The 26,306-nt window shown below is 42.6% G+C and overlaps 1 protein-coding gene across 1 annotated transcript; it reads left to right on the top strand.

Annotated features, from left to right (window-relative positions):
• Nucleotides 1-960: 960 nt before the first annotated feature.
• Nucleotides 961-22,985, top strand: CPA2 (carboxypeptidase A2). Its single transcript, XM_059074480.2, is given in 15 exon segments — nt 961-993; nt 996-1,027; nt 2,763-2,844; nt 3,550-3,684; nt 4,295-4,325; nt 4,328-4,371; nt 4,373-4,387; nt 6,081-6,182; nt 8,061-8,159; nt 9,849-9,886; nt 9,888-9,944; nt 11,082-11,177; nt 12,748-12,946; nt 14,969-15,053; nt 22,798-22,985. Coding segments are annotated over 15 exon segments (1,236 nt in total).
• The last annotated feature ends 3,321 nt before the right edge of the window (nt 22,986-26,306 follow it).

Genomic DNA, 26,306 nt, shown 5'->3' with positions numbered 1-26,306 from the left:
ATGAATCTTAAAAATAGAATGGTGTATCTTCTCCTTTTGCAATGAAGAACAAAGTCGGATCAATGTAGATGTATGTTTATAGACAAGGAAAGGTTGCCTTTGTTTAAAAAAACCTTTGTTTAAAAATCAGAATATATGTTATGGTCTAATCTTTGTTTAAGAAAAAGCTCTAAAACATTGAAAGAAATTTGGAAAGATATACTCCAAATGGTTTTCTTTGAGTGGAGGAATTATTGGTGATTAAATAAAACACTTCCTTTTAATCCAAACTTTCTGTAACAAGCAATTTCATTGTCATAATTAGAAAGACATTTTCATTTTGGGAGAAAGCACAGAAACAGGGACATCAATTTGTACAAATGCAGATGGATCACTTTAGAAACAGTTCAAAATTGAATATTAAAAGGCCTTCTGTTTTGTTTTAATATAGTGTGAGGACTGGAACAGGCCATATCTACAGGGAGATTCAGCAGATATGGACTAAGTGATTGCAGTGTTTCAGGGTAAACATTATAAAAATAAACAAATGAGCCAACTAATGGAATGTGATAGACAGGATGCCTGAGTAATTACTACAAATGCTGTGCCCCTTTTCTGTCAGAGACCCAGGAAAGACTTTAACCTGTAGGTCTATTAATCTGCCTTCTCTCACTGGTCAGAGTTAGTGGCACTTTATGTTCTAAATCATAAATGCATGATTTGCCCTTGGTATGCTCTAGCAATTTTGTTTTCTTTCCATCAAAGTTTGTTATCTCATTGAAAGAATGTAAAATGTATGGATTGGTGATATCACACAGGTGGGTGTCTACAGTCTTGAGAATTTGACATGCAGGTGGGAATTTTACCATGTGGGAATTTATTTGAGTTGTTAGACTGCCAACAGGTCAGCCTCAGCTGTGGTCCCTATAAATAAAGTTCAGGAGCGACACCGAATTCTGGACTCTTGGAAGATCCTTGACTATGCGATTGATCCTGTGTTTTGGTGCCCTTTTGGGGGGCATATCTACTGTTGAGAAACATCTGTGGGGTAAGTTACGCTTTCTGATGCCTATTTGAATTTTGCTTACCTGATTCACAGAGTATCTCACTGGATTGTTGCAGAATAATGAGTTTAAGCGTTCAGCATTTTTGGAGTTCTTTTAGATTTGGAGAGGGGGTAGTGGAAATAATAGGAATGAGTGATAAAAAAAGAGATGAATGAATTAAAAGGGAAAAAACAAAACAAAAGTGAAAACAGAACACATGCACCCTATTTTTCTCTGTCCTTAATCTTTTTCCCCTCTGATGATCAGAATGTGGGGATGACAGACATCAGTGAAAATAAAGCTGTTTGGTCATTTGTCTCTGTGTCATCTCAGTAAGTGCTGGGTTACTCTCCCATCCTCCTCCCTACCTTTCTGGACTTCATCCTCCATGTCACCTTAAGTCCTCCCATCTTCAGATCTAGTGTCTAGGCAGTGGGACCTCATGAAGTGGGAGGACCAGAGCTGCAGACTTCATCCCAAATCCAACTCTCATGGCTTTGTAGGATCCATCTTTGCTCCAAAGTACTTTGGTTTCAAGATTCTATGAAGAGCTTTAGACAGGATTTCTTGAAGAGTGTTCCAGGGAACTAATGAAGTGGCCAAATAAATTTGGCCCAAAAAAGTGGGTGATCAAATAAATTTGGGAATCAGAGGGTTAAACAAACTAAGAATTTCTAGGAACTTTTACTAAATTAGTGTGTATTGTAAACCTATAAGAGAGGATCTAGGTTGCTGCAGCTATCCTTTTTTTTTTTTTTTGATCCTCAAACCCCTCCCCACCTTTATTTATTTATTTATGCTGAACAACTCAAAGGGTTATTATTCCTTTGAACACAAACCAGGAAATATTAGCCCAATGTATTACTTTTCCCAGTGCCTTCCCATTTTAAAGGAGGACTCCTGGGAGTCTATACATTAACCAAAAGGAATGAGACTCAAATGGAAGATTTTTCATACCATCTATGACCAGTGGATACTGGGAGGCAGAAGGGACTCGAAGAGCTCACATTCTATCACTTATGTATTCCACTGGAGTTCACTGGAAATTGGATGATACTTGATTTCAGAGGGTCTGGGTTCTGGTCCCTTATTATGGCTCTTTATACCAATCCCTTCCCCACTGCATAAATGGGCAGGGCGGTGACTCAGGAAGTCAGCCTACTCAGAGAAAGGGAGAGAGGAAAAACCTCTGTCACCAAGGAAGGGCTATAAGAAATCCAGCTCTACTACTGAACTTGCCACGTGAATGGGGTTTGGAGATGGAACTCTGATACATTTCAGTTAACAACAAAAACACCCTAGGTCTACCCAGATGTAAATTTGATTCCTCTTTTGAGCACTTATAAGCACCAAATTAATCTACCTTTTAAAAACATTTCTGAAGAACAGGAACAGAAAAGTTTTAAAAGCCGATGCTTTATGAGCAGCAGGTGTTACTTGATAAATAATCATTAGCTAAAGGAAAGGTAACTTTATTGGCAAAGTTCCTGCTAGGATTAGGTACAGCTCTTAATTATTATTTAGATAACATTTCCTTGGGGGAAGTAAAGCCATTCTATCAACTCCTCATTCTGGGGATGTGGCTCAGTATACTATTTATTAATTTCTTGATTATCAAAGAGATTACTGACTGCTGCATTAACCTCTTATATGCAGAGAATAACAGGAGCAGAAAGCAACAGGAAACAGTGTCTAGGTTTTGTTTTTAAGGTCATGTCTGTGGTTAATATTTTTTAGAGACCAAGTTTTTGAGATCACACCAAGGAGTGAAGAACAAATAAAAACTCTGGTGGAATTGGAGGCTGAAGAACATCTTCAGGTATCTGTCCTAGAGGGGGCTTCTGTTTCCCAGAGTGAATACTCCACAGTTAGACACGATGACTAAGATCTCTTACTTTGGATTGTATCTTGTCTTCTCTGATGAGAAGTATGGAATGCTAACTCATGGAGCTGGGATCCAGAACACCTGGGCTCTAGTCCCAACTGTATGACATTGGGCAAGTCATCTACCTTCTGCATCTCAGAGAAGGTCGGTGACTTGCCCAATGTCATACTGACTTCTATCCCATTCAGTATAATGAGGATAAATATACCATTCTTCTATCTCACAGATGTTTTATAAGAATGAAAAGAGAAATCAAATGTGAGAGTTATTTTGAAAAATTATTGAACAACTTTAATGCATTATTTCCCTCCTAAATAATTTATAGTATTAATATTCTGTGATGAAATGAATTGGGTCACTTGAATGTCAACTGTTAAAAAAACTGCCATAGTTTTAAACAATCTTTACCTTCTTCCAGTTTTAGTATTTAACCATATGGGGGGAAAGCCATATAACACATATGCTGATGCTTGGACATTTAAAAACACTTCTTGCAACATTATAGTGATTCCACATGATTCTAGTCTTGGAGGCTTGAGGTAAAATAGATAACCAATTGATTTCTTGAAATCTATCCATGCTGAGCTGTCCATTTCCCTGGAATGACCAGTCATTGCCTTGGCCTTTTATCCCTTTCAGCTTGATTTCTGGAAATCACCCACCATCCCAGGAGAGGCAATCCATGTCCGAGTTCCATTTGTCAGCATCCAGGCAGTCGAAGTTTCCTTAAAGTCCGAGAGAATTGCTTATTCCATTGTGATTGAAGATGTTCAAGTAATTATCCCACAGCCCACTCTTCCAGAGGCTTGCTGGTCCATATGAACTGAAGGTCCATCCTCTTTTATCTTTGGGTACCCTCTGCCAGGGAAGGGACCTGTGGGTACCACTAGGGCCTTCCTGAAGTCTGGACTACCCCTGCAGTGGGTAGGAAGGTTCTATCCCTCTCTTTTTTGCATTTGGTACAAGTGGGATATGGTCATAAAAAATGTAATGGAAAGGGCAAAAAAGAGTCTCTGGCATGAAATACAAAGGGCAAACTGAAGAGTGTGAGTCAAAGTAGGCAAATGTAAGTTGTTACTCATTTAGTTTTTAATTGGAGGGTTACCTCTGACACTGGGTTCCCAGAAAGGGAGAATGAGCCATAACACAACCACAGGACTGACTGTCATCCTATATTTGCAGCTTCTGTCTGGCCCGAAGTCTCATTAATGCCCCATCCCCTTTCAGGGTGCTGCCAGAATAAGGGAAAGGCATGACCCCAAAGCCTATAGGACAGAAAGAAGAATGCTTGGGACTGGGGACCTGCATGTTACCACTTCCCTCACAACTGTAGATTCAAATGCATTGCTATAAACTAATCATAGGTATGACTGATTTATCTTAGGTTCTCTTGGACAAGGAGAATGAAGAAATGTTACTCAGAGAAGAGAACAGAATGGTAACTTCAACTTTGAGGCTTATCTATACCTTGGAAGAGGTAGGTGTTTCAAAATGAACATCAGAGAAATAGGCCATGCTTTCCTCTGATAACAAGGCCTATACTTCCACTTGGTGATTTAATGGAAAGTATTCTCATATTATTTCCTAACTTCTCCAAATTTCCCTAGGATTTCACAGCCAGTATCAGTGTCACTGCCTTAAGTTAGGACCTGAAGCCCACCTGCCCATCCCAGCAGCCACTGCATTATTTAGAAGTGTCCAGGAGTGGCTTAAGTGAGCACAAGACAGCCTCTAATGCTCATACTCTCCCCTCGAGGTCCCCTGGCTGATTTCTGACCTGTGCCACCCACAAGCCATCTGAGAGCTGTGCTTCATGACTACCACTGATGATGGAATCAGGGGACACTTGATACCACTGAATTCCAGCCAACGGTGGAGTCTCCCAACCTGCCAAATTCTCCTAGACCTTATGGCAGCAAAGTCTTGTGCAATCTCTCTGCTATCTTTCCTGAGTTTTGTTGGTGTGAAGAATGCCCCTTCCTTCACCTGGATCACCTGAACAGTGCTACATCTGCCTCTTTGTGACACACAGCTTTTCTTGGGGGGTACAGGTGTCTGCTTGCACTATCTGATTTGGGAGGGTGGAGGAGGGGATGAGGAGATGGGGTTTGGGGGTTAAGGGGAGAGGTGGAGGAGCAGGAAAGAGCCAGAGAGGAGATTGTCTGGTAGGTGCTGATTCCCTAAATCATCAGTTCTAAAATGCAGAGAACTTAGAAAACAATTTTCCCCCTGCGTTTATTTGGTGGCAAACCCTGACCCGACCTAAACTCATTTAGGGGCAAAATCTGACCTGAACTGACTTGCTACTCACTTATTTTACTGCCAGAAATATTAACGTGCTTGAGTATGGAGCACTGCCACATGTGTAAAATATATTTTTCTACCTTTTTAAAATCGCACACACACACACAAATCTTAATTTGAAATATGTATGGCCCCTAAAGGGTTTCAGAGTAGGGACTGTGGACCAGTACCGAGAGTGAGGGAGAAAAGGGAGTGGCCGAAACAGGATGCACTCCCTCCTTTGCCTGGCCTCACAAATTGCCGTCTGCATCCATGGAGACCAAATGCTGGCAACAGCTGGAGGAGCCGTTTTCATGCCGATCACTCTCCAGACACGCCCAGACATGTCTCAGTCCCAGTAATGGACACAGTTTGGGTGCCCCAGCTGTACAGGATTGCAATCAGCCCTGCAAATAGGAGCCGAAGTGGCTTGTGGCAGAAGTGCCTCTAAGGCAGGCACCCCGATGCCCCGGCCTGAACCAGCCCGGCTGCGTTTTGCAGCACCTGCTTCTAAATCCACTTTTTTTTTTTGGTGCCACTACCATTTGTGTTCTTCTGCTAGTGAGGGGAAGATGCTTTCTGGCTGGGGAAGTTCCACCTCAGAGCTGGCTTGAGGCAAGCCAGAGCAGTGCCATTTTGTTTGAAGCACAAAACTGGAAAGAGCCGGCTCCGCTGCCACAAAATGGCTTCTCTTTTCCCAGCCCCTGCGGATGCCCAGTGATTCATCATCTCTTAGCTTTGATTCCAGCGTCCCCAGTCCCACAGCATCTGCCCGTGGCCCTCTCCATTCCCTGAGGGAATGGAAATGGAGGAGAGAGAAAAGTCACTAATGGGTGCACCAGATAATTTATTTGCAAATGTCTGTTTCTTCATCTTAAACATTTCAGATTTCCTGAGAAATGGATAACCTCGCTGCTGAGCACCCTGGTCTAGTGAGCAAAGTGAACATTGGCTATACTTTCAAAAACCGGCCCATAAACGAGCTCAAGGTACACAGGTGCAATCGTGATTTTTCCTCTCGATGCTTCTAGAATCCCGCTCTTCCCAGGCGGGCCGTCAGTACAGGCTCTGCCTGCAGAGCTGTTCTTTTTTTTTTTTTTTTTTCCTCTCCTCCTAACCAGTCCTTGCTGGTTTTGACTATCCACCTCGCTGCTTCCCCCACCTCCCTTTCTTCTTTTTATTGCGCGAGCTGACGCAGGTCTGCAGGAGTGAATTAATGTTCTCCTCTTGACAGATTTGCTCTCAGGGAAACAGGCGAATGCACCAATAGGAACAGAGGAAGGGGGAGGTGGTGCGGGCCCCTGGGTGAGCGGGGAAGGGGGAGGTATTCTGTAATTAATCAAGGTAGCCGTGCTGTGCCTTGTTTTTCTTTTACTCCTTTCTTTCCTTTTTCCTTTTGTTTTTAAACCGAGAGTTAAAAAAAAAAAAAAAAAAAGAAAAGAAAAATAAAAGTTCCAGGTACTTGCTGGAGCCGCATTTAAAACCAAAACAGTTCTTTCGGTGTGCAGAATGATGGGCAACCAAAAGGCAAAGGCAAATGCCCAGAAACGCAGGCATTTTTTACTTGCTAGCCGGAAAAAGGTTATGGTTTTACTTCAACCTGTATGCGCTGACAACAGTTAGTGCTGATTAATTTCAAGCTTTTTCACCTTGCCTTGCAAAAGAGTGAAAAGTATTTCCCCAGATTTCCTAGAAAGAGTTTGTCAGGGGAAAAAAAAAAAAAAAGATGTCACAACTCCCTGCTAAATTTGGAAATGTTATGGCTGAGAACCAACGGACTCACTGGGACAGATGGATTTCTCCAGAGCGGTTCTCCCAAAGCAGGCCTGGGAGGAGTGGTTTGCCTACTTTATGACACCGTGGCACATTTGCTCATATTTACTACCTTATTTTCTTTTGATTTCCTTTTCCCTGTTTCTCCTACAGTTGGGTCAGGAAACCCCAGATTCTCCTCCCTCTCGGATTTTCCTGGACTTTCCTTCTGGGTGTTTCGGTGGTTCGTGGTTGAGAATGTTATTTGTTTTTCAAAGTTCCCTATGTGAGCTCTTTGGAGGAAAAAGCATGAAACACTTCAAACTAAAACTCTCAAAACGCTTGAAAAGTAATTTTTAGCAGGGATTTACATTTCTCATTTACCTTATCTGTGATGTTTAGAATGCTGCAGGAAGATAGAAATTGATGGTGCAAAAATAATCTTTTCCTCCCCATTTACTGATTCAGTTGGCAAAGCCACTGTTCCAAATAAAACTGAGTCCCTTAGATCATAAAATTTAAACTCTGGAAAGGACTTACAGAGCCTACCATCCTGTTTTTATGAAGGACTCAAAAGGTTACCACAAGCATTTTTATTACAAAAATAACACAATCATTGCAAAAAATGGAGAATAGAGAAACAAAAATTGAAAACATCCCTATTTTACTAATTTCACAACTATGGGATTGATAGCTATTAACATTTTGTTGTATATCTTTCTATTTTTTCCTCTCTTTTCTTTCCCCCCTCCCATTTTCTTCTATGTTTGTGTGTGTACATATATACACATACACATGAGTTAGCCTTTTAAGAAAAATGGTATACTATTTGGCAATCTATTTTAAAAAATTTATGGCATATGATGAACATATTTTCATGCCATCACATTATTTGCAATGATTTTTTACAAACGTCAAATGATGCCCCTATTGTTAGCCTGTATTTAAGTTTACATTAAAGGAAAGGGACAAAAGAAACCCATGTTAAATGAAAAGTTAGTTGACAGCATCACTGTCTACACCTCCTCCTTCTCAACCACATCAAGTACAGAAAGAGAAACAGACAAGGGGTCTGTGGTGGTGGAGCCATTCACATTTCCACGCTTGTTTTGCAGTTCAGCACAGGAGGAGACAAGCTCGCTATCTGGCTAGAGGCTGGGATCCATGCCGGTGAGTGGGTTACACAAGCTACTGCACTGTGAACTGCAAATAAGGTCATTTTGCCCAAAATTCCCCATTTATTTTGTCTTTCTGGGGTCAGGCCCCACCTAGCCTCACAGCAATCCCTGTGGTCCTATGGCTGACACTCTCATCCCCAGCCCTTCTCTTGTCACACAGTCAGGAAACAGACCCATTCACACCTAATTTGGTATTGCCCCACCCAGCACCCTGGCATGTACCTCTGTACTCCCCCAACCTGTTGGCCACTGCATGCTCTGTTAAAAGATAGAGCTATGGGCTTCCTTGATGGTGCAGTGGTTTAGAATCCACCTGCTAGTTCAGGGACATGGGTTCAATCCCTGGTCTGAAGATCCCACATGCCGTGGAGCATCTAAGCCCGCACACCACAACTACTGAGAGTGTGCTCTAGAGCTCACGAGCCACAACTACTGAGCCTGTGTGCCACAACTACTGAAGCCCGCATGTCTAGAGCCTGTGCTCTGCAACAAGAGAAGCCACTGCAGTAAGAAGCCCATGCACCACAACGAAGAGTAGCCCCTGCTCGCCTCAACTAGAGAAAGCCCATGCGCAGCAACGAAGACTCAATGCAGGCAAAAATAATAAATAAATTTTTTTTAAAAAGATAGAGCTAAAAGAGATTAAGAGGGTGGCAAGTAAGGAAACCAAGAGTCAGATTTCAGCATAAGAACAGACTAGAGAACATTGCTTTGCTGCCTGGAGCTCCTAGGGCTGTGGCATGATGTACTCGAGATCTATAAAATCACAAAAGGAGCTCAGATAGAGAATATAAACAGGTGCTAGAAGAGTTTACTTTGACCTACAGATACAAAGTGGAACTCGTTGAGGGTTTTTGGGTTGTTCTGAAAAATTTCCAAATCTCACTTAAAGTTAGGGTGTAGCGATATCTCTCTTCCACATGTTCATTGGAATTAGTCAGGACACCATGCTGGGTGGGACCTAGTCTGGTATTTCTTAAATAATTCAAAAATGACATGCTATAAATCAGAATGTTAATTCATGAGCAAAGGAAATCAATCCACATCAGATCTTTCAAGCATGTGCAACCACGTGCATACCGGCTGATACATTTTTCCCTTCAATTAAAATGCAGTTACCTTTAGGGTATTATGAAATGGATATTTAACAGTTGAATAATAATGCCTTAGGATGGCTGAGCACAGGAAATGAATAAATTTTAATCCAGCAGAAACTTCAACTCTACTGCAATTGATCACAAGTAGAAATGTAATTCCCCAAATGGAATTTAACTGGTTCTCTGGGTCTTTAGAGAAGTCTCTGCATAATTAAGTAATCTGATGTTGGTCGTGAGTACTTTTGAGAAGGTATAGCCTGTGTGGTGATTAAGGCAACTGAAAAGATTTCTTTGGTTCATAGGTCCCTCTGAGCCACAAACACAGTTGCCCACCATTGCAAAATGCCTCACTTAAATTAATTGGAAGAATTCTGCTTTTGAGAGATAATGGATAAGTGATACCTGATTTTTATTTAATATAAGTAAATTATTCTGATTGGAAATAAAAGTATCGACACTGGCATATTAAACACGTTAATAGGAGATTGGGCTGAAGTCCTGGAAGACTCTTGCTGACCAGCGGTGATAGTTCATGTTTGGAAAAAACACATTGCCTTAATAGTCTCTCCTCTGTTCTCTGGTGAAAGGGGAATATGAGATTGACATATATGTTGTTGTCTCTGCTCAGATTGCCTCTGATTATGGAAATGACCCATTCATCATTTTGATTGGATACGATGGACATCTTCCTGCTGCTCTGATGGCTATGTGTTTTCTCTCAAACCAAAGGAAGCCTGGACTTTTTCTCTTCAACAAGAATTTAAGGAGATGTGTAGGAACTTCAAAACAAAAGTGATTTTTCTGTTCTTGATTTATGCTAAACAGAATGCCTCATCTCTCAGTAGTGGCCCTGAATTGAGGCATACAGTGATGTTTACAATGATTTCATTTTCCAACACACGATATCTTTCCATATTACCTTGGTCAGAGCCCACTTCAGCTGTTAGGCTGGGCTATTAGAGTTCAGTGTTCACTGTGAGTCACCTAGGAGATTTGTTCCAGTTATCCCTGCCTTTTGAAGGTAGAATTGATAGAGAAGAGGAGGCGGATGTTACCTGCTGACAATTAGATTGCTGTAGAATTTAGGTAAGCAGTGCAATGCATCTGGCGTTTTACTTACAATCTGTAGAAGAAATCCTCTGTTATATCACAAAAACGAGTTACGCAGTTTTTTTTTCTTTAAAAATCTCATTACAGAACACCATTATGGCACCTGTGACCCCACGTATATTCAAAATGAATCAGAGCTTCAAGTTTATTTTTGGAGAGAGCAGACTACGATAGCATTTTTCAATGCATGTTCAGAAGGAACTTGTAGAAATAGTAGTACTCATCTCATGAGATACCCTATGAATAAAGGCTTCCACAGTCAAGTTTGGGAAATACTGCCCACTGTATCCCTCTCTTGGAGCTTCATAAAAAACATTAAAGCATTAAAAAAAACCTTTAGAAGTTCTGAAGTAAATTAGCCAATTTAACCCTGTATTTTCCCAAAATGTTCTGTCACAACCCTTGGGCTCTCCCCACTATGTTTTTGTTTTTTAATTTTTGTTTTTTGTTGTTACTGTATTGTTAACATTTGAGAGGGCTGTGGTTGTAAAACAGAACATGGTTTGGCAGGTATTTATTGGAGGAGATGGGGGCTTATTTACTTCTCGCTTCGGTGAGACGGCCAAGAAGCTCCAAGCAGAACCCTGTGTGAGGACTACTGGTCAAGTCTGTGGGCAAGGGAAATGAGTGCAATTCCAAAAGGGCCTTCCCAGTGAGGGAGTGAGAGAAATTAACAAAATTCTAAAGGAAGCTTCTCATTGGACTGAATGACTGTCTTTTTTTTTTCTGTATTTTCTTTCCGTTGGATTTTAAAGAATCGTATGTGGCAGAAGACCCGGTTCAAGGTGTCTGGAAGCCTCAGTGTTGGTGTTGATCCTAACCGGAACTGGGACGTGTGTTTTGGAGGTGAGCATGGGGACTTTCCCCCAGGGATAGTCAGATGTTGTTTGGCCAGATAGCTATTTGCGTGGCTCTGCAGTGCTGTCAGCCTGCTAAGCCCATTCAGGATTGAAGCTATTTAAAAACCTATTTGAAAAACACTTCACTAAATTCCCTTCACAGGCACACAGTGCTGTCACTGAGCTCTGAGGAGCATTTAATATATTTTGTCTCACATCTTTTCCCATAAGCTGTATCCCGGCTCAGCTTCTGAGCTTCCAGAGCAAGACTTTGTGTGGTGGTGGGAAGCCCCAGGAAGCCCTGAACCAACCACTAGAGGGGGTTGGGATCTAGTCACGGGAGAAGCATTACATCATCTATGGATGCTTCGAGAAAGAAAACTAAAATGAAGTACGAATAAGATTAAGAAATTGATTTTCAAAATAGGTTCAAAGAGAAAATACTTGCTTCCTGCTCTGCCTTTGTTGACTTACAGCTCTAATTTTTCAGGGTCCAGTGCCAGGCTGGTTGGGGGGCTCCTTTTTGCTTTCAGGCACCAGTTAAAACCCCTTATATTTCTCTAATCACAGAGTTAATATGTGTTTGGTTTTTCCTCATTAGGTATGATAGCAGTAACGTTAAAATCTGTCTTTTCCCCTGTAGTGTTCCTAACACCTAGCATAGTGTCTGGCACATAGAAGGCAATCACTAAAGACTTGAAAGACAGATGAATTAATGAGAATCATTGAACCAAGAAAGGATACACTGACAGGATATGGATGAGTGGCAACTTCATTCATCGCTTTTACGAATTCTTTTTTTTTTTTTTTTTTTAGTGTAGGAAAGAAAAAAGTCAAAGCATCAGATGCAAAATACTGAAAAATGTCCAGCAATTCAAAGTCAAAATTTTTCCTGGGATGTTGTTCTTATTAAATAATCTCCAAATGAGGTGATAGGTGGTATACATACTTTGTCCATATCATTTAGAGACTCTGTGGAGTCCCAGCCTCTACCTGTCCCCTCAGAGTTTCTCTAGCATTCAGAGCCCTGGCCAGGCCACAGTGGGTCCATTTCAGTGGTCATGAGTAACTCCAGTAGCTGAGAAAATGAGGCCAAAGGTAGCCTTTTTGTCAAAAGTAATTGTGACTTCCTCACCACAGAAAGGGTATCAGAGGTTCCTTGCATTTGTGGCTTTGTGACTTAGAAGTACAGACGCATAGAATCTTCTACTCTTGGGCTCTAAGAATTGGAAGAAATCCCAGAAAATGAGCTTGCTCAACTCCCACCCAATGCAGGAATTCCATCTATAATATTAAATCTAGTTTTTCTTCCAACAACTCCCACAGGGAGCAGATGATTTAATTTGATAGTTCTTTCTGCCATATAGAGGAGCCATGTTTTTAAAGAAGAGACATGTGTCCAGAATCTCTTGAGTTAGGTCTCCTGACTGTGTCTTTAGGTAGTAATTCAATCTAACACAATGACAATCTTGCTCTGATTTCCAGAGGAGGAACTGAAGTGATGCATGGTAACTGCCTCCATACACTGTCTCCTTAAAGCTCACTGTTCTCACTTGGCTTCTTCTGCATCCCATCACAACCTGGAGCCAGCAACAACCCTTGCTCTGACTCATACCGTAGACCCAGTGCCAATTCTGAAGTTGAAGTGGAATCCATAGTGGACTTTATCAAGAGTCCTGGAAAAGTCACGGCCTTCATTACCTTCCACAGCTGTTCCCAGCTGCTGATGTTCCCCTATGGGTATACATGTGCCGAGTCACATAAATTTGATGAGCTGGTAAGTTTCTGAAACTTCATTTCAGGCACAAACATCCATGGTATGGACAAATAAGTTTCAATCATAAAGATAGGTATTGAGATGGGGGGATACTAGTGACAGGTTACAAAGATGAATGAGACATAATATGTCCAACCACTGAGAAGATTGTGACACAGGCAAAGGTTTGAAAGACTTGCCTAAATTAAATTTCCTTGGGAAATAGAATTCATGAAATTATTGTTGCCTTAATCTAGATGAGCAGGAGCCTGATTCGACTATAAATTCCCAAGATGTGTTTTCTGTTGCTTAGGAAATAATCACTTGGATTTGGACCTGAAGCTCTTGGATCTGTAGTCAGTTGCTCTATGCTAAGCAGTGCTGCCTCCCAGCTCTTTGCCTTGTACCTTCCTGGTGTTTTTGGCTCTGTGATCCGTCATCATGCTGCACTGGTATATGCTGGGCATAAAACACTTCCCTAAGGTATCACTTGATACCCTCCATCGTCTTTCCTGTTTCAGGAATGAGCAAACTGGTGGCAGCCTTAAGTCAGATGGTGACATCTCAGGGGGCTGCTTATAATTGAGCAAGTGCTGCCCCAGCTGAAGAGAATGTGCAAATATTTCCAATTTGGCTTTTAGGCTTGGTTTTTGAAACCCATATATTAGAGATTAGCCCTGAGATGGGACCTTTTGGTCAGTTTACTTTCAAGTAGATTGTTTTCAGCAGCTAGCAGAAATGGAATAGATTATCAAATTCAGGTGTATCTTTCATCTCATCAGTTGCATTTTAGCCCCTGTAAGGCAGTTTTCAGGGTTTTGATGGTGAATATTATCACTAAAGGTTGGATCAAGGGAGAGAGAACGTCAGGGTTGAATGTCAAAGGTACTTTTAGTAGCTCTAGATAACCTTACATTACCTAAACCTGGTGCTTAAATCTCTACCATATAGTCATCCAGCCTGTGATTGGATAGCTCCCTGCCTCCAAGGGAGCGTTTTCCATGTTGGGGCAGATTTGATTGCTTGAGCTCAAGCCTTCTGCTTATGGTTTTCAAATACCAGCCCTGGTTTATTGTCTTGCTCCAGAGAGCAAGTTTATTTCCCTTTGATAGACAAATTCATTAATTACTTGAAGATTAGTAACGTGCTTCTCCTAGGTTTTTCCTTATCCTTGCCAAGTACCCCCGTCCCTTCAAGCACTCAGAATATGTTCCCAACTTCCCTCACCCTTCTGGTTGCTATTTTACGAATATGCTTTGATTTGTCTGTGTTCTTCAAGGGCAGCTCCCAGAAGTGAATGTAAAACTCGCGTTGTGGGGTTAACAAGCATAGCGCAGAGCATGACCATAACTACACTCATCCAGCTTATGCAGTTGAGGGTCACATTAGTTTTTTGGCAGTGGCGTCGTGCCGTTGACTCATGCTGGGCTCATTGACAGCTGAAACCCCCAGGCTCTCTGAGTATTCTGCTGAGCCAGGTTTCCCCCATCTGGTAATTGTACAGTCGTTTTCCTGGACCCAAGTTCAAGACCTTACATTTATCCCTAGCAAGGACAGTAAAGCCTCAATCAGTCAAAATTGGAACTCTCAAATAATGGAAAATACTTTGCTGAGCTCTACTTCTTGGAAAAAGAGACAATCGTAGGGAAATAAGCCAATGTAGGGATCTAGTTTAAAAAAAAACCCAACTTCCTGGATACAAACTTGAGTCAGTACACATTCTCTTTAGCCCCTTACTCCCACCCTATTTCCATCCACACTCCTGAACAAGGAGAGCTGGTGGCAAAATAATGACCCTGGTGTATTTGTTGCAAAAACCTGAAAGATCAAATAAACAACGAGGGTCTGTTGTATTTTCAGAGCCAACAGAAGTGAACTTGTGCTTACTTCCCAGTGAAAATGGTTGAAACAAAAAGGGTGTTGTGCTTAATTAACCAGAGTCCAGTTCGTCAGACTGTCCCATTCTACATTCTGCAACTGGGCATCTGTTCTTCCAAGAGACAAGCACTATCTATCCACCTTTCCTTGGTTCTCTCACTCTAGAATGAAGTGGCCCAAAAGGCTTCCCAGTCTCTGACAAGCCTGCACGGCACCAAGTACAAAGTGGGACCTGTCTGCTCAGTCATCTGTAAGTATCTAACGTGTTTTTACAAATGACCCACTAAGATAGCAGGCACCATGTGATTTGGGGTCAAAGACTTTAAATGCTCTAACATGAAATGGGTAGGCCTTAAAAATGCAGGGAACCCAAACTTACACAGTTTTCTTCGGCGAGGCTAGATCTCCTCCATGAGATACTTACTCTGTGGTATTTAGAGCAAAGAACTTCCTAAATATTTGAGTTGTGTGTTCTCTGCTCTGCTTGTCCTGATCCTTAACTGCTCACTCTCATTATGTGGAATTTCTTTGCCTGAAAATGGGCATTTATCAAGACTCTGACCTAAGTTATCACTTTTATTAATTACCCATTTCTTGGCTAAGAGAGGCTCACACCCTAAGTAAACCCATGGACTGTATGTGGGGACAGAATGGGTGCAACTCTTAAGAGGACCCAGAGGTTTCAGTGGATAGTCTCTGTTGCAACCATTTGTCCATGCAGAGTTTGGGGAAACAAAGAAACAAGTCAGGAGTAATGGCAGTGGCAGGTATAAAGCTTGGGAGCCTGCTGTCAGACTTCCCGGTGCTCCTCTCTCCCATAGTAAACCGAGATAAGAAAAAGAAATGATTGCAGTGCTGTTGGAAATCCTAATGCAACCACATGCAGATCTTAGTCCTCCAAAGGAATCCCCTCACTTTGTTATGGACAAAGCCAGGAACTCAGGACCCCACAGTTGAATGCCCAGGAGTTCCCTGGTGCTCCCATGCCCATGGATCCTTTGGAAACAAATGACTTTTGTAGGCACCCACTGTGCCTAAAAACACACTTTTACTGAGCATATACTATGGGCTAATCATTGTATATGATTATATACCTGTCCCCAAGTATTGGAGATATAATGAACCCACAGAGAACTCACTGTTTAATATGGGAGATGAGTGGGAAGACAAACTTTAGTATATGTGCAATAGTAGGCTACACATGCTACAAAAGTATTAGAAAGTTGGGGGATTTGATTTCATCTAGGAAGAGGGCAGGATTTTGAAGGCTAGAGAAGGGGAAGAGGAATGGGACATTCTGGCTCGTTAACAGCACATGCAAAGGCACAGACGTGTGAAACTGCATGATGGGCTCTGTGAACTACAAGAAGGAATGAAAGTGGTAACAAGAGTCGGGGGAGTTCAGGTTTTTGTGTGCCATATTAAAGAATTTAGGTTTTAACCCAAAGGATTCTGGAAGCCAATGGAGAGTTTTCAGCAGGGCAGAGAGTGCACTGAGGCATTGTGTTTTAGATAAAACACATTAGCAGCAACATGGAGGATGTGGTGATGATGGACTAGAAGAAGGAGCATCCCACAAGAAGAGCAGGAAGAGTTCAGAGGAGAGATGATGGCTCACACTACAGCAGTGCCAGTGAGGATGGACGGGAGACATTTACAAGGTAAAATCAAACGTTTTTTGTCATTTATCAGAAGTGGAGAGTTTCTCACTGATGGTCATTGAATGGTGCCACTAACTGAGGGAGACATCCAGGAAGGTGAAGGAGGGGTGGGGTTGGAAAGATGAGTTCAGCTCTGGACATACTGAGTTTGAGATAATTGTGGTGTTTTCAAGTGGAGATGTCCTGTAGGCTTTGTGCTGTATGCCCCTGGGATTCTGCAGAGAGAGAGATTTAAGGGTAGTTGACACAGGGAAGGTGGTTGGAACAGGAGAGCAAGGAGGTCATCTGAAGTGGGAAAAGCCCTGGGCAGAGGAGGGGAGCAAGATGTTAGGCAGCAGAAGTGCTTAGCAATGACGGAGGGCATGGCAGCAGGGCTGGGCAGAGAGGCCAAAAACCTTGCATTTCAGAAACCAGGGAAGGAGCAATTGTTGGGAAGGAGGCAGTGGTTAACAATGACAAAAAGGTCACAAAAAGGTCAAGTGCGAAAAGGACAGAACATTTACCATTGGGTTTTCATTTTTAGCTTTTGGTGACAGTAACCAGAGCAGTTTCAGAAGAGTGAGGGTAACTGGAGGAATACTTGGGATGGGAGAAGGGGAGGCCCTGTGAGTAGACTACTCTTCAGAGGAGCATGGATGAGAAGGAAAGGAGAGAGAGGAATGGAGGGTTTTGTTTTTGAGATAAGAGATTTGTTTATTGACTGTGGGAAAAGGAACAATAGAGAGGGAGAGGTGGAAGATATAGGAGAGAGAAGAAATGACCCAAGGCAGTGCTGTTCCAAAGAGGGGGAGAAGAGGGGCAAGAAAGGGATAAGCAGAGGTGGGCAGATCAGTCTTGAACAAGAGGAGAGTGTGCCGACATGCTGGGGACACTGACATAGCTCTATCTGTAAGAGGATGATCGTGGGAATCTGAGGGAGATCACACTTGTCAGTCATGGTTTTGTTTTCTTTTTTCTTAAAGCATATTTGATTTTTAAAAAAATTTATTTTATTTTTGGCTGTGTTGGGTCTTTGTTGCTGCATGTTGGCTTTCTCTAGTTGTGGTGAGCAGGCACTACTCTTCCTTGCCGTGCGCGGGCTTCTCATTGCGGAGGCTTCTCTTGTTGTGGAACACAGGCTCTAGGGTACGCAGGCTTCAGTAGTTGTGGCACATGGGCTCAGTAGTTGTGGTGCATGGGCTTAGTTGCTCCACAGCATGTGAGATCTTCCCGGACCAGGGATAAAACCTGTGTCCCCTGCACTGGCAGGCGGATTCCTAACCACTGTGCCACCAGGGAAGTCCCAGTCATGGTGTTCTTTTTTTTTTTTTTTTTTTTTAAAGAAGATGTTGGGAGTAGGAGTTTATTAACTAATTAATTTATTTTTGCTGTGTTGGGTCTTCGTTTCTGTGTGAGGGCTTTCTCTAGTTGTGGCAAGCGGGGGCCACTCTTCATCGTGGTGCGCGGGCCTCTCACTATCGCGGCCTCTCTTGTTGCAGAGCTCAGGCTCCAGATGCACAGGCTCAGTAGTTGTGGCTTGTGGGGCGCGGCAAAGCGTTGCCGCAAAGCAGGATAGAAAAAGCTGAGTCATCCATCCTGTAGCCAGTGTGCATGCGTTGAGATATGCTAACAAGGTTTTAGAGCAGTAACCAGTCCGAAGGCGACGTGTAGCTATGCCTTCGATATGAACCAGTCAGAGACTTGCACAGTATCCCGAATCTTATATAGGCAGCTGCCGTTACGGCTGCGGGGTCTTCCTTCCATCTTTCCTTAACCAAGCTGTACTCCAATAAAGTGTGATACGAGAAGAATCTAGCGTGTGGCGACTGTTATTCTGCTGGTCAGACGCAGCTCGCCATAAGTGGTGCCGAAACCCGGGAATCGTTGCACCTCGCATGGAGGACCGATTCAGAACTCGACACACGGAGTGAACCGTCGGAGTGAACCGTCGGTGAGTAGTCCAGTCAGGTAAATTTTCGCTTTCACTTTTGTTCCTTTTGTTGTCCTCGCGTTCTTCCTTTGTGTGTTGTCGGCGTGGCCGAGTGCGCACCCCTGGTCGGTAAACAGTTCGAGTGTTCTCCAGCTGCTTTCAGTAGGAATCGGCGGTATGGGGAATAGCTCATCTGCCGAAACTGCCATTGAGTTTCATGAACCCATTCAAGCCTTATTGAGAGATCGGGGACTTAAGCTGTCACAGAAAGCCATAAGCAAGTTATTACAAGATATTGATGGCGCTGCACCCTGGTTTGCAGTATCTGGCAGCTTGACTGTTCCATCATGGGAAAAACTCGGAAGAGATCTAACTGAGCACAGTAAGCTGGGAGAGCTTTCTCGGTGCACCCTCCCGTTGTGGAGGTTGATACACTCGTGTCTCAAGGAGGGTGTCGTAGATGTGCCATAGACAGCCCTTGCACCCTGCCGCCCTATGATGGCATTGCACGCAGGAGGGTGTCATAGATGTGCCAGTGAAAAACTGCTGTTGAACCGTGAACACACCATGGTGTGAGCATGTGTACCGGCAAAACTTCACTGTGCTATAGTAAATAAATAAGGGGGAGATGTGGGGCGCGGCAAAGCGTTGCCGCAAAGCAGGATAGAAAAAGCTGAGTCATCCATCCTGTAGCCAGTGCGCATGCGTTGAGATATGCTAACAAGGTTTTAGAGCAGTAACCAGTCCGAAGGCGACGTGTAGCTATGCCTTCGATATGAACCAATCAGAGACTTGCACAGTATCCCGAATCTTATATAGGCAGCTGCCGTTACGGCTGCGGGGTCTTCCTTCCATCTTTCCTTAACCAAGCTGTACTCCAATAAAGTGTGATACGAGAAGAATCTAGCGTGTGGCGACTGTTATTCTGCTGGTCAGACGCAGCTCGCCATAGTGGCTCATGGGCCTAGTTGTTCTGTGGCATATGGAATCCTCCCAGACCAGGGCTCGAATCCGTGTCCCCTGCATTAGCCAGCAGATTATCAACCGCTGCGCCGTCAGGGAAGCCAAGTCATGGTTTTCTTAATGGGAGTCATGGAGAGCAGAGGAGTAATAGTTTACTCACCATATCTAGAACACTTAATGGAAATCCACAAACTACTGATATGGTAATATTTCAGAGCATGAAAATTTCTTTTTTTCTTTTTCTTTTTTTTTTTCCAGATTATGGTTTTCTTTCTTTCTCTTTCTTTTTTGCTATTATGATGTATTTTTAAAACTTCATAGAAAAGAGTCTAATAATGATCATACTTTATTATCAGTTTCAATTTCATTAATGTTTTGTCATTGAACACAAATATCTTTATCTAGTTGTAATCAACGTCTGTGTTCAGCTTTTTTTCATTTAACATCATTTCCCATATAGTTCTTTAAAAAATTTATTTTATTGAAGTATAATCGATTTACAATGTTGTATTAACTTCTACTGTATAACAAAGTGATTCAGTTATACATCTATATATTCTTTTTCATATTCTTTTCCATTATGGTTTATCACAGGATATTGAATATAGTTCCCTGTGGTATACAGTAGTACCTTGTTGTTTATTCATTCTCTATATAATAGTTTGCATCTGCTGATCCCAAACTCCCAATCCATCCCTCTCCCATCCCCCTTGGCAACCACAAGTCTGTTCTCTATGTCTGCGAATGTGTTTCTGTTTCATAGATAAGTTCATTTGTGTCATATTTTAGATTCCACATGTAAGTGCTATCATATGGTATATCTTTCTTTTTCTGATTTCATTTGGTATGATAATCTCTAGGTCCATCCATGTTGCTGCAAATTGCATTATTTCATTCTTTTTTTATGGCTGAGTAGTATTCCATTGTACCTTTCCTACATGTTCTTTCCGCTCTAGGTATTTGTTATTCAATTATACTGCTATATCCCAGTTATTGGGCCTTTGAATTGTTTCAACATTTTGCTAAATAGTGCTACTATGAACATATTGGCACAAACTTCTTTTTCTTTAGGCGATTCCGAAGTCAAATGTAATGAACAGCTTTGGAGCTCTATCAACATATTTTTTAGGCTATTCTCTGGGAAGACTGATCTTCTTATAGTTGCCCAGACCTTTTAAACCGTGTTCCATGTGGGATTGTCCTCCTCTTTGATGGGGGAACCTCCAGGGAGGAGGGCCCCCTGAGTGGTGGCAGTGGGGTAGAGGCCATTATGGCCACTTGAGGCTGAGGAATGCATGTTTTCTCTGGTTGGCCGCCTCTTGAGTGGAGGCTGGAGTTCAGAATGTCAGCAGAATGGCATCATTTGCCCCTGAGACACATACATGGGGTCTCAGCCATTTTATTACAAGGAATCTAGTTTTTCGCCTTCCTTTTCTGAGGTATTTACAGTACTGTAGACCTTGAAAGGCCTACATTTCATATGTTTTTTTTTGATAAAGTCACAGATGTTGAAGATACTTCCAATAAGCAAATGTCAGACAAGTATAGGGTTTGCTGTCTGATCTTTTGTAATGTGACCATTAATGGTTAATCAAGTTCTTGCTGCATCTCTGTCCAGAGCTGACTCTGTTATCCTTGATTCTGGCCTCATTCCAGCTTGGACAAGCACTGCCTCTAAGAACGAGTCCCAATTAAGTACTTTTTGCCTCTTGCCCCCGATTGGTATGCAGCTCTGGGCTGAATACCTCTTCACTTCACCCAAGACATGGCTGGACGTCTGTGGTGGGTGAGACATTTTCTGGGCAGTTTCTCATCTGGAAATGGCTATAAGGAGCTGTATCACAACAGGTGTTTGGTCCAGAAGTTGTTACTTGAGTCTTTCTCAGGGGGAAATAAAACACAGACCTTGGGGAGAGAGGTCTGGGTCTGAGTTATAGTTCCATCACTTTGGAACCAGGTAACCTTGGGCAGGTCACTCCAGCCTGGTCACTCAAACCAGGTTCCCTTGTTTTTTTCATTTATGAAATGGGTTGTTGAGAAGCTCTATAGATAGAATGTAGAATAAAAGAGTTCACTAACTCGAAGGCACTATATAAATGTTGCTTGCTAGTTTCCTGGTGAACTCTCCTCCAGATACCTCTGATCCTTAATGTGGTCCAACTTTTCTGATGGGATCTTAGTCATTTATTGATAATGATTATTATGATCACAACTGACATTTACTGAATGCCTATTCTACATACATTATCCCATCCCCTTCACTTAATCTCTCTGAGATTTCCTCATCTGTAAAATGGGACTAATACTAATATCTACTTGTGACACAGGTGAGGATTAAATAAACCAATTTAGCATAATGTCTAACACATTTAATAAGCACTCAACAATTGATCGAATCATAAACATTATATTATCCCACTTAATTCTCACTGCCCTGTGTAGTAAGTAGTATTATTATCCTTATTTGACAGAAGCATTTGTGACTCAGGTAAGTGACTGTCTTAGGTCACCCAGCTAATGATTTGCAGAATCAGGATTCAATCTGAAGCCAGTCCACTGTGGACCTCTTAGTGGGATCATCTGCGTCATGTGACCACACCAAAGGTATAAGTTAGTAATTTTGGTACCCAGGAAAATTCAGTTCAAGTCAGCAACCATTTGATGTTTGTTATTTACCAGGTGCTACTACCGCTGCTGTGGGTGAAGGCAAAGACACAAGACACATGAGTTCATAGTGTTAATTCCCATTATTAACCACTAGTCCTACTTTTCCCTGGTATAACCTCCCTGGTCTTCCCCTTTGCTCGGCCCCATTCTTAGGGATTAGGTGACTCCATTTGACCTCTACCTGCCCTCCCTCAGACGGGCCTCAGAGCCGACCTGTTGCTTAGCTCTTCTGAATCATGATTGCCAGAAGTCTTTGCAGGCTAATGCTACCTTCCTTTATCATTTGTCATGTAAGTGGCCACATATTACACAGGTGCACATTGTTGGTTTTACTCACACATATAGGTGCTGGGCATGTTACTTGTTATCAGAACAAAGCCTGTTCCATCCTTATGCTGAAAGTCCCCTGAGGGCAGGGACCAAATCTCTTCCTCTATTTGTAATCCCTTCTCTCCCACCAAAGGAAACAATGTTTACACCTAGCACCCAACTGAAGAAGATGCCAATAGGAGAGCAGGCAGGATTCCAAATGGGTGGGTGAAGCCAGAGACTCCTAAGAACACCATAGGAAGGCTAAGTATAGTGTCCATTTGAGTAACACCTTTTGCTTTTCCAATTAATCTTGTATTTTTTCATAAGCATGGCCCTCTACTAAGCTATCCTTGTTCTCAAGGTTCATGCAGATAGGGGCCTGACTTATTTTTGATAGTGGTGGAACTTAATGTAGAGGTTACATAGCTGTGAGAGGCCAATGGGAATAGCATAACCAGACTTTATTCTCATTTGTCCTTCAGACCAAGCCAGTGGAGGAAGCACTGACTGGTCCTATGACTCTGGAATCAAATACTCATTTGAATTTGAACTGGGAGACACAGATCGATATGACTTCCTCCTGCTGGCCAATCAGATCTTACCCACAGTGAAAGAGACCTGGTTTGGCTTGAAGACAGTCATGGAGCATGTGCGAGACCACCCCTATTAAGGCTCTTGGGAATAAACACCATTAAAAGCTCTTTGGTTTGAAGAAAGTTGGGTTGTGATTATTTATTATAATTTTTTAAAATAAATTTATTTATTTATTATTTATTTATTTATTTTGTCTGCATTGGGTCTTCGGTGCTGTGCGCGGGCTTTCTCTAGCTGCAGTGAGTGGGGGCTGCTCTTTGTTGTGGTGCGTGGGCTTCTCATTGCAGTGGCTTCTGTTGTTGCGGAGCATGGGCTCTAGGCTCACAGGCTTCAGTAGTTGTGACATGTGGGCTCAGTAGTTGTGGCTTGCAGGCTCTAGAGCACAGGCTCAGTAGTTGTGTCTCATGGGCTTAGTTGCTCCGCGGCATGTGGGATCTTCCCAGACCAGGGCTCAAACCTGTGTCCCCTGCATTGGCAGGTGGATTCTTAACCACTGCACCACCAGGGAAGCCCCTGCATTGTGATTATTCCTTTTCTTTTCTTTTTTTTTTAAAGATTTGTAATTTTTTTCCTTAAACTTACTTATTTTATTTATTTATTTTTGGCTGCATTAGGTTTTCGTTGCTGCGCGTGGGCTTTCTCTAGTTGCAGTGAGCAGGGGCTACTCTTCATTGCGGTGCACGGGCTTCTCATTGAGGTGGCTTCTCTTGTTGCGGAGCACGGGCAGTAGGCACGCAGGCTTCAGTAGCTGTGGCTCACGGACTCTAGAGCGCAGCATCAGTAGTTGTGACGCACAACTACTTGTGTGATGCTCTGTGGCATGTGAGATCTTCCCAGACCAGGGCTCGAACCCGTGTCCCCTCCATTGGCAGGTGGCTTCTTAACCACTGAGCCACCAGGGAAGCCCCTGATTATTCCTTTTTCTAATCCTGATATAGGAGCATTATATCTTTGACTTATGTTGCCCTTAAACACAGCAACACTGAGCTGTATGTACCCGTTTATCCTTTTTTTTTTTTTTTTTTTTTTTTGGTGGTACGCGGGCCTCTCACTGTTGTGGCCTCTCCCGTTGCGGAGTACAGGCTCCGGACGCGCAGGCCCAGCGGCCATGGCTCACGGGCCCAGCCACTCCGCGGCATGTGGGATCTTCCCGGACCGGGGCACGAACCCGCGTCCCCCGCATCGGCAGGCGGACTCTCAACCACTGCGCCACCAGGGAAGCCCCCGTTTATCTTTTTAATGCCATTTTAAGCAAAATGCTACCAACATCCTTTTAAAATTAAAAAAAAAATTGTGGTGAAATATACATACCATAAAATGATTTTAACCATTTTGAGTGTACAATTCAGTGGCATTAAGTACATTCACAATGTTGTGCAATCATCACCATCCATCTCCAGAAATTTTCCACCATCCCAAACTGATACTCTACTGTACCCCTTAAGTAATAAGTCCCTGTTCTCCCTCTTTCTAGCCCATGGTAATTCTATGCTCTTTCTGTCTCTATGAATTCGCCTGTTCTAGGTACCTTATATAAATGGAATCATATAGTATTTGTCCTTTTGTGACTGGCTTATTTCGCTTAGCATAATGTTTTCTAGATTCACCCACGTTGTGGCATGTGTCAGTTCCTTCATCTTAATAGAATAGCATCTTAGAGCTAGAAGGGGACTTTCGTGTTTATTTATTCAGTAAATACTAATTAAGCAACTGCATTGTGCTAAGTATCATGCTAGGTGCTGTATCCTCTGGTTCCATGTTGCCTTCTGCTTTTCCGTTTCTGGTATGCTGCATCATAAAAACCAGTGGAGACGCAAACCAATGACGCTCCTTCCTCCAGGCTGCCCCATTCAAGTCTGGGTCTCAGATTCCATACAATTTCTCTTTACACATTGGCTTCCATTAGAGATTTATATTTTCTTCACGTTGATAGCTTTCTCTGGGAGAAAAGGGTGGGAAGTGAATTTCAGCTTGCCTAGAATTCTGGGTACTTGATTCTTTAGTTCACATTTCTTGCAGATTCAGGTCTCAGCTTCTCTTTTAACTAATTTCAAAGCTGAAATCTATCATGGTGAAGTACAGCCCAGCCTTTGTGATAGACCAAGGTGGGCCTAGGAGTTCAGTTCCAGTGTTGGAAGGACAAAAGAGCCCTGATAGAGGCCCCTGGCTCCACAACTCCTGACAAAGACTCTTCTTGACCAAACCTCGGACAGGCTTCCCTGAGCCCTCTTTTCTACTAGCCTGTCCTTGGGCCCTAAGTCAGTCTTAGCAAAGAATCCTGCTAAGTAATCCCCCAATCCTTGACATCTGATCGAGTTCCTCATCCTCCACCATTGATCTCTAAGTCCTTGACCTGCCTTTAGCAAGAATATGTTAGGCCAGTTAAGCAAGAATCCCCCCCCCCACCCTGATGTCTCTTCTTAACAGTTTTCCATCCACTGATCCCCTTGCTCTGCTATCTTTACTCTATTTGAAGTTGAACACAATTACTCTCTCCTTTTGTATCTTGAATAAAGTCTTCCTTACAGTTGTAACAAGTATCAGAATAACATCTCTTTAACACTCTCAGCCATGACCCTTGGTTGAATTTACTCCCCTTGAGAAAGTGCAGAAAGTATGTAGATGGTGGGGACAGTAGGGTGGGAGAGGCCTGTGGGATTTGGGGCACCTAGGACAGACTGAAAGGCCCCAGAGTCCTTGAAGAAGTCATGGAGATCATGAGTGTCTTCCATTTGTTCTGCTGTGACTTGGTAGAAAGGCCACCAGACTCAGAGTCTAGTAAATGCAAGAAAGTCTTATTATTAATAATACCATTAAACCTTACCTTTAGCTCAGATTTCAAGGAAAACTGATAATTTATTCAGACAAACACATTCCTCCTATACCACTTACCTCATATATTTTTGCCTTTTTAATGGTGTCATAAGAATTAGGTGTCAGATTCATAACAGAAGCCACAAACTTTCATCATGACCTGCTGTCACCAGAGAAGGGCTTGTCAAGTGTGTGAAGTGTGTGGTCTTGGAGTTGGCTTGGGGTTTCTTTGATAGTCTTTATTTATTTATTTTTATTCTTGAGGTAACTTCATCTCAGGTTTATAATCTGGCCTCCTCTATCAGTATAAATTCTATCCAGCACTATGGGACTTGTATATTTACTCAAAAGACACTATTTAAATACCAAGTGATGAGCATTATAGCACCCTTAGCACAGACTTTTCCAGCCTGAGGAGCAAGTTCCTGACCTTGTAAATCAAGAGGCTTGGCTTTTATCACTCAAAAGGAATGGAAGAGGCATCTGACGTACTGTCAGAGTTTCAAGGGTGCTTGGGAATCACATTAGCATTTTTGAGGACATGAGACTGCCTCAGACTCCTTATAAATACAGCTTGACTCAG

The sequence above is a fragment of the Kogia breviceps genome, chromosome 9, assembly GCF_026419965.1.
Source record: "Kogia breviceps isolate mKogBre1 chromosome 9, mKogBre1 haplotype 1, whole genome shotgun sequence".
Lineage (NCBI taxonomy): Eukaryota > Metazoa > Chordata > Mammalia > Artiodactyla > Physeteridae > Kogia > Kogia breviceps.
The sequence above is the reverse complement of the archived record's forward strand: the minus strand, read 5'-3'. Positions and strand labels throughout refer to the sequence as shown.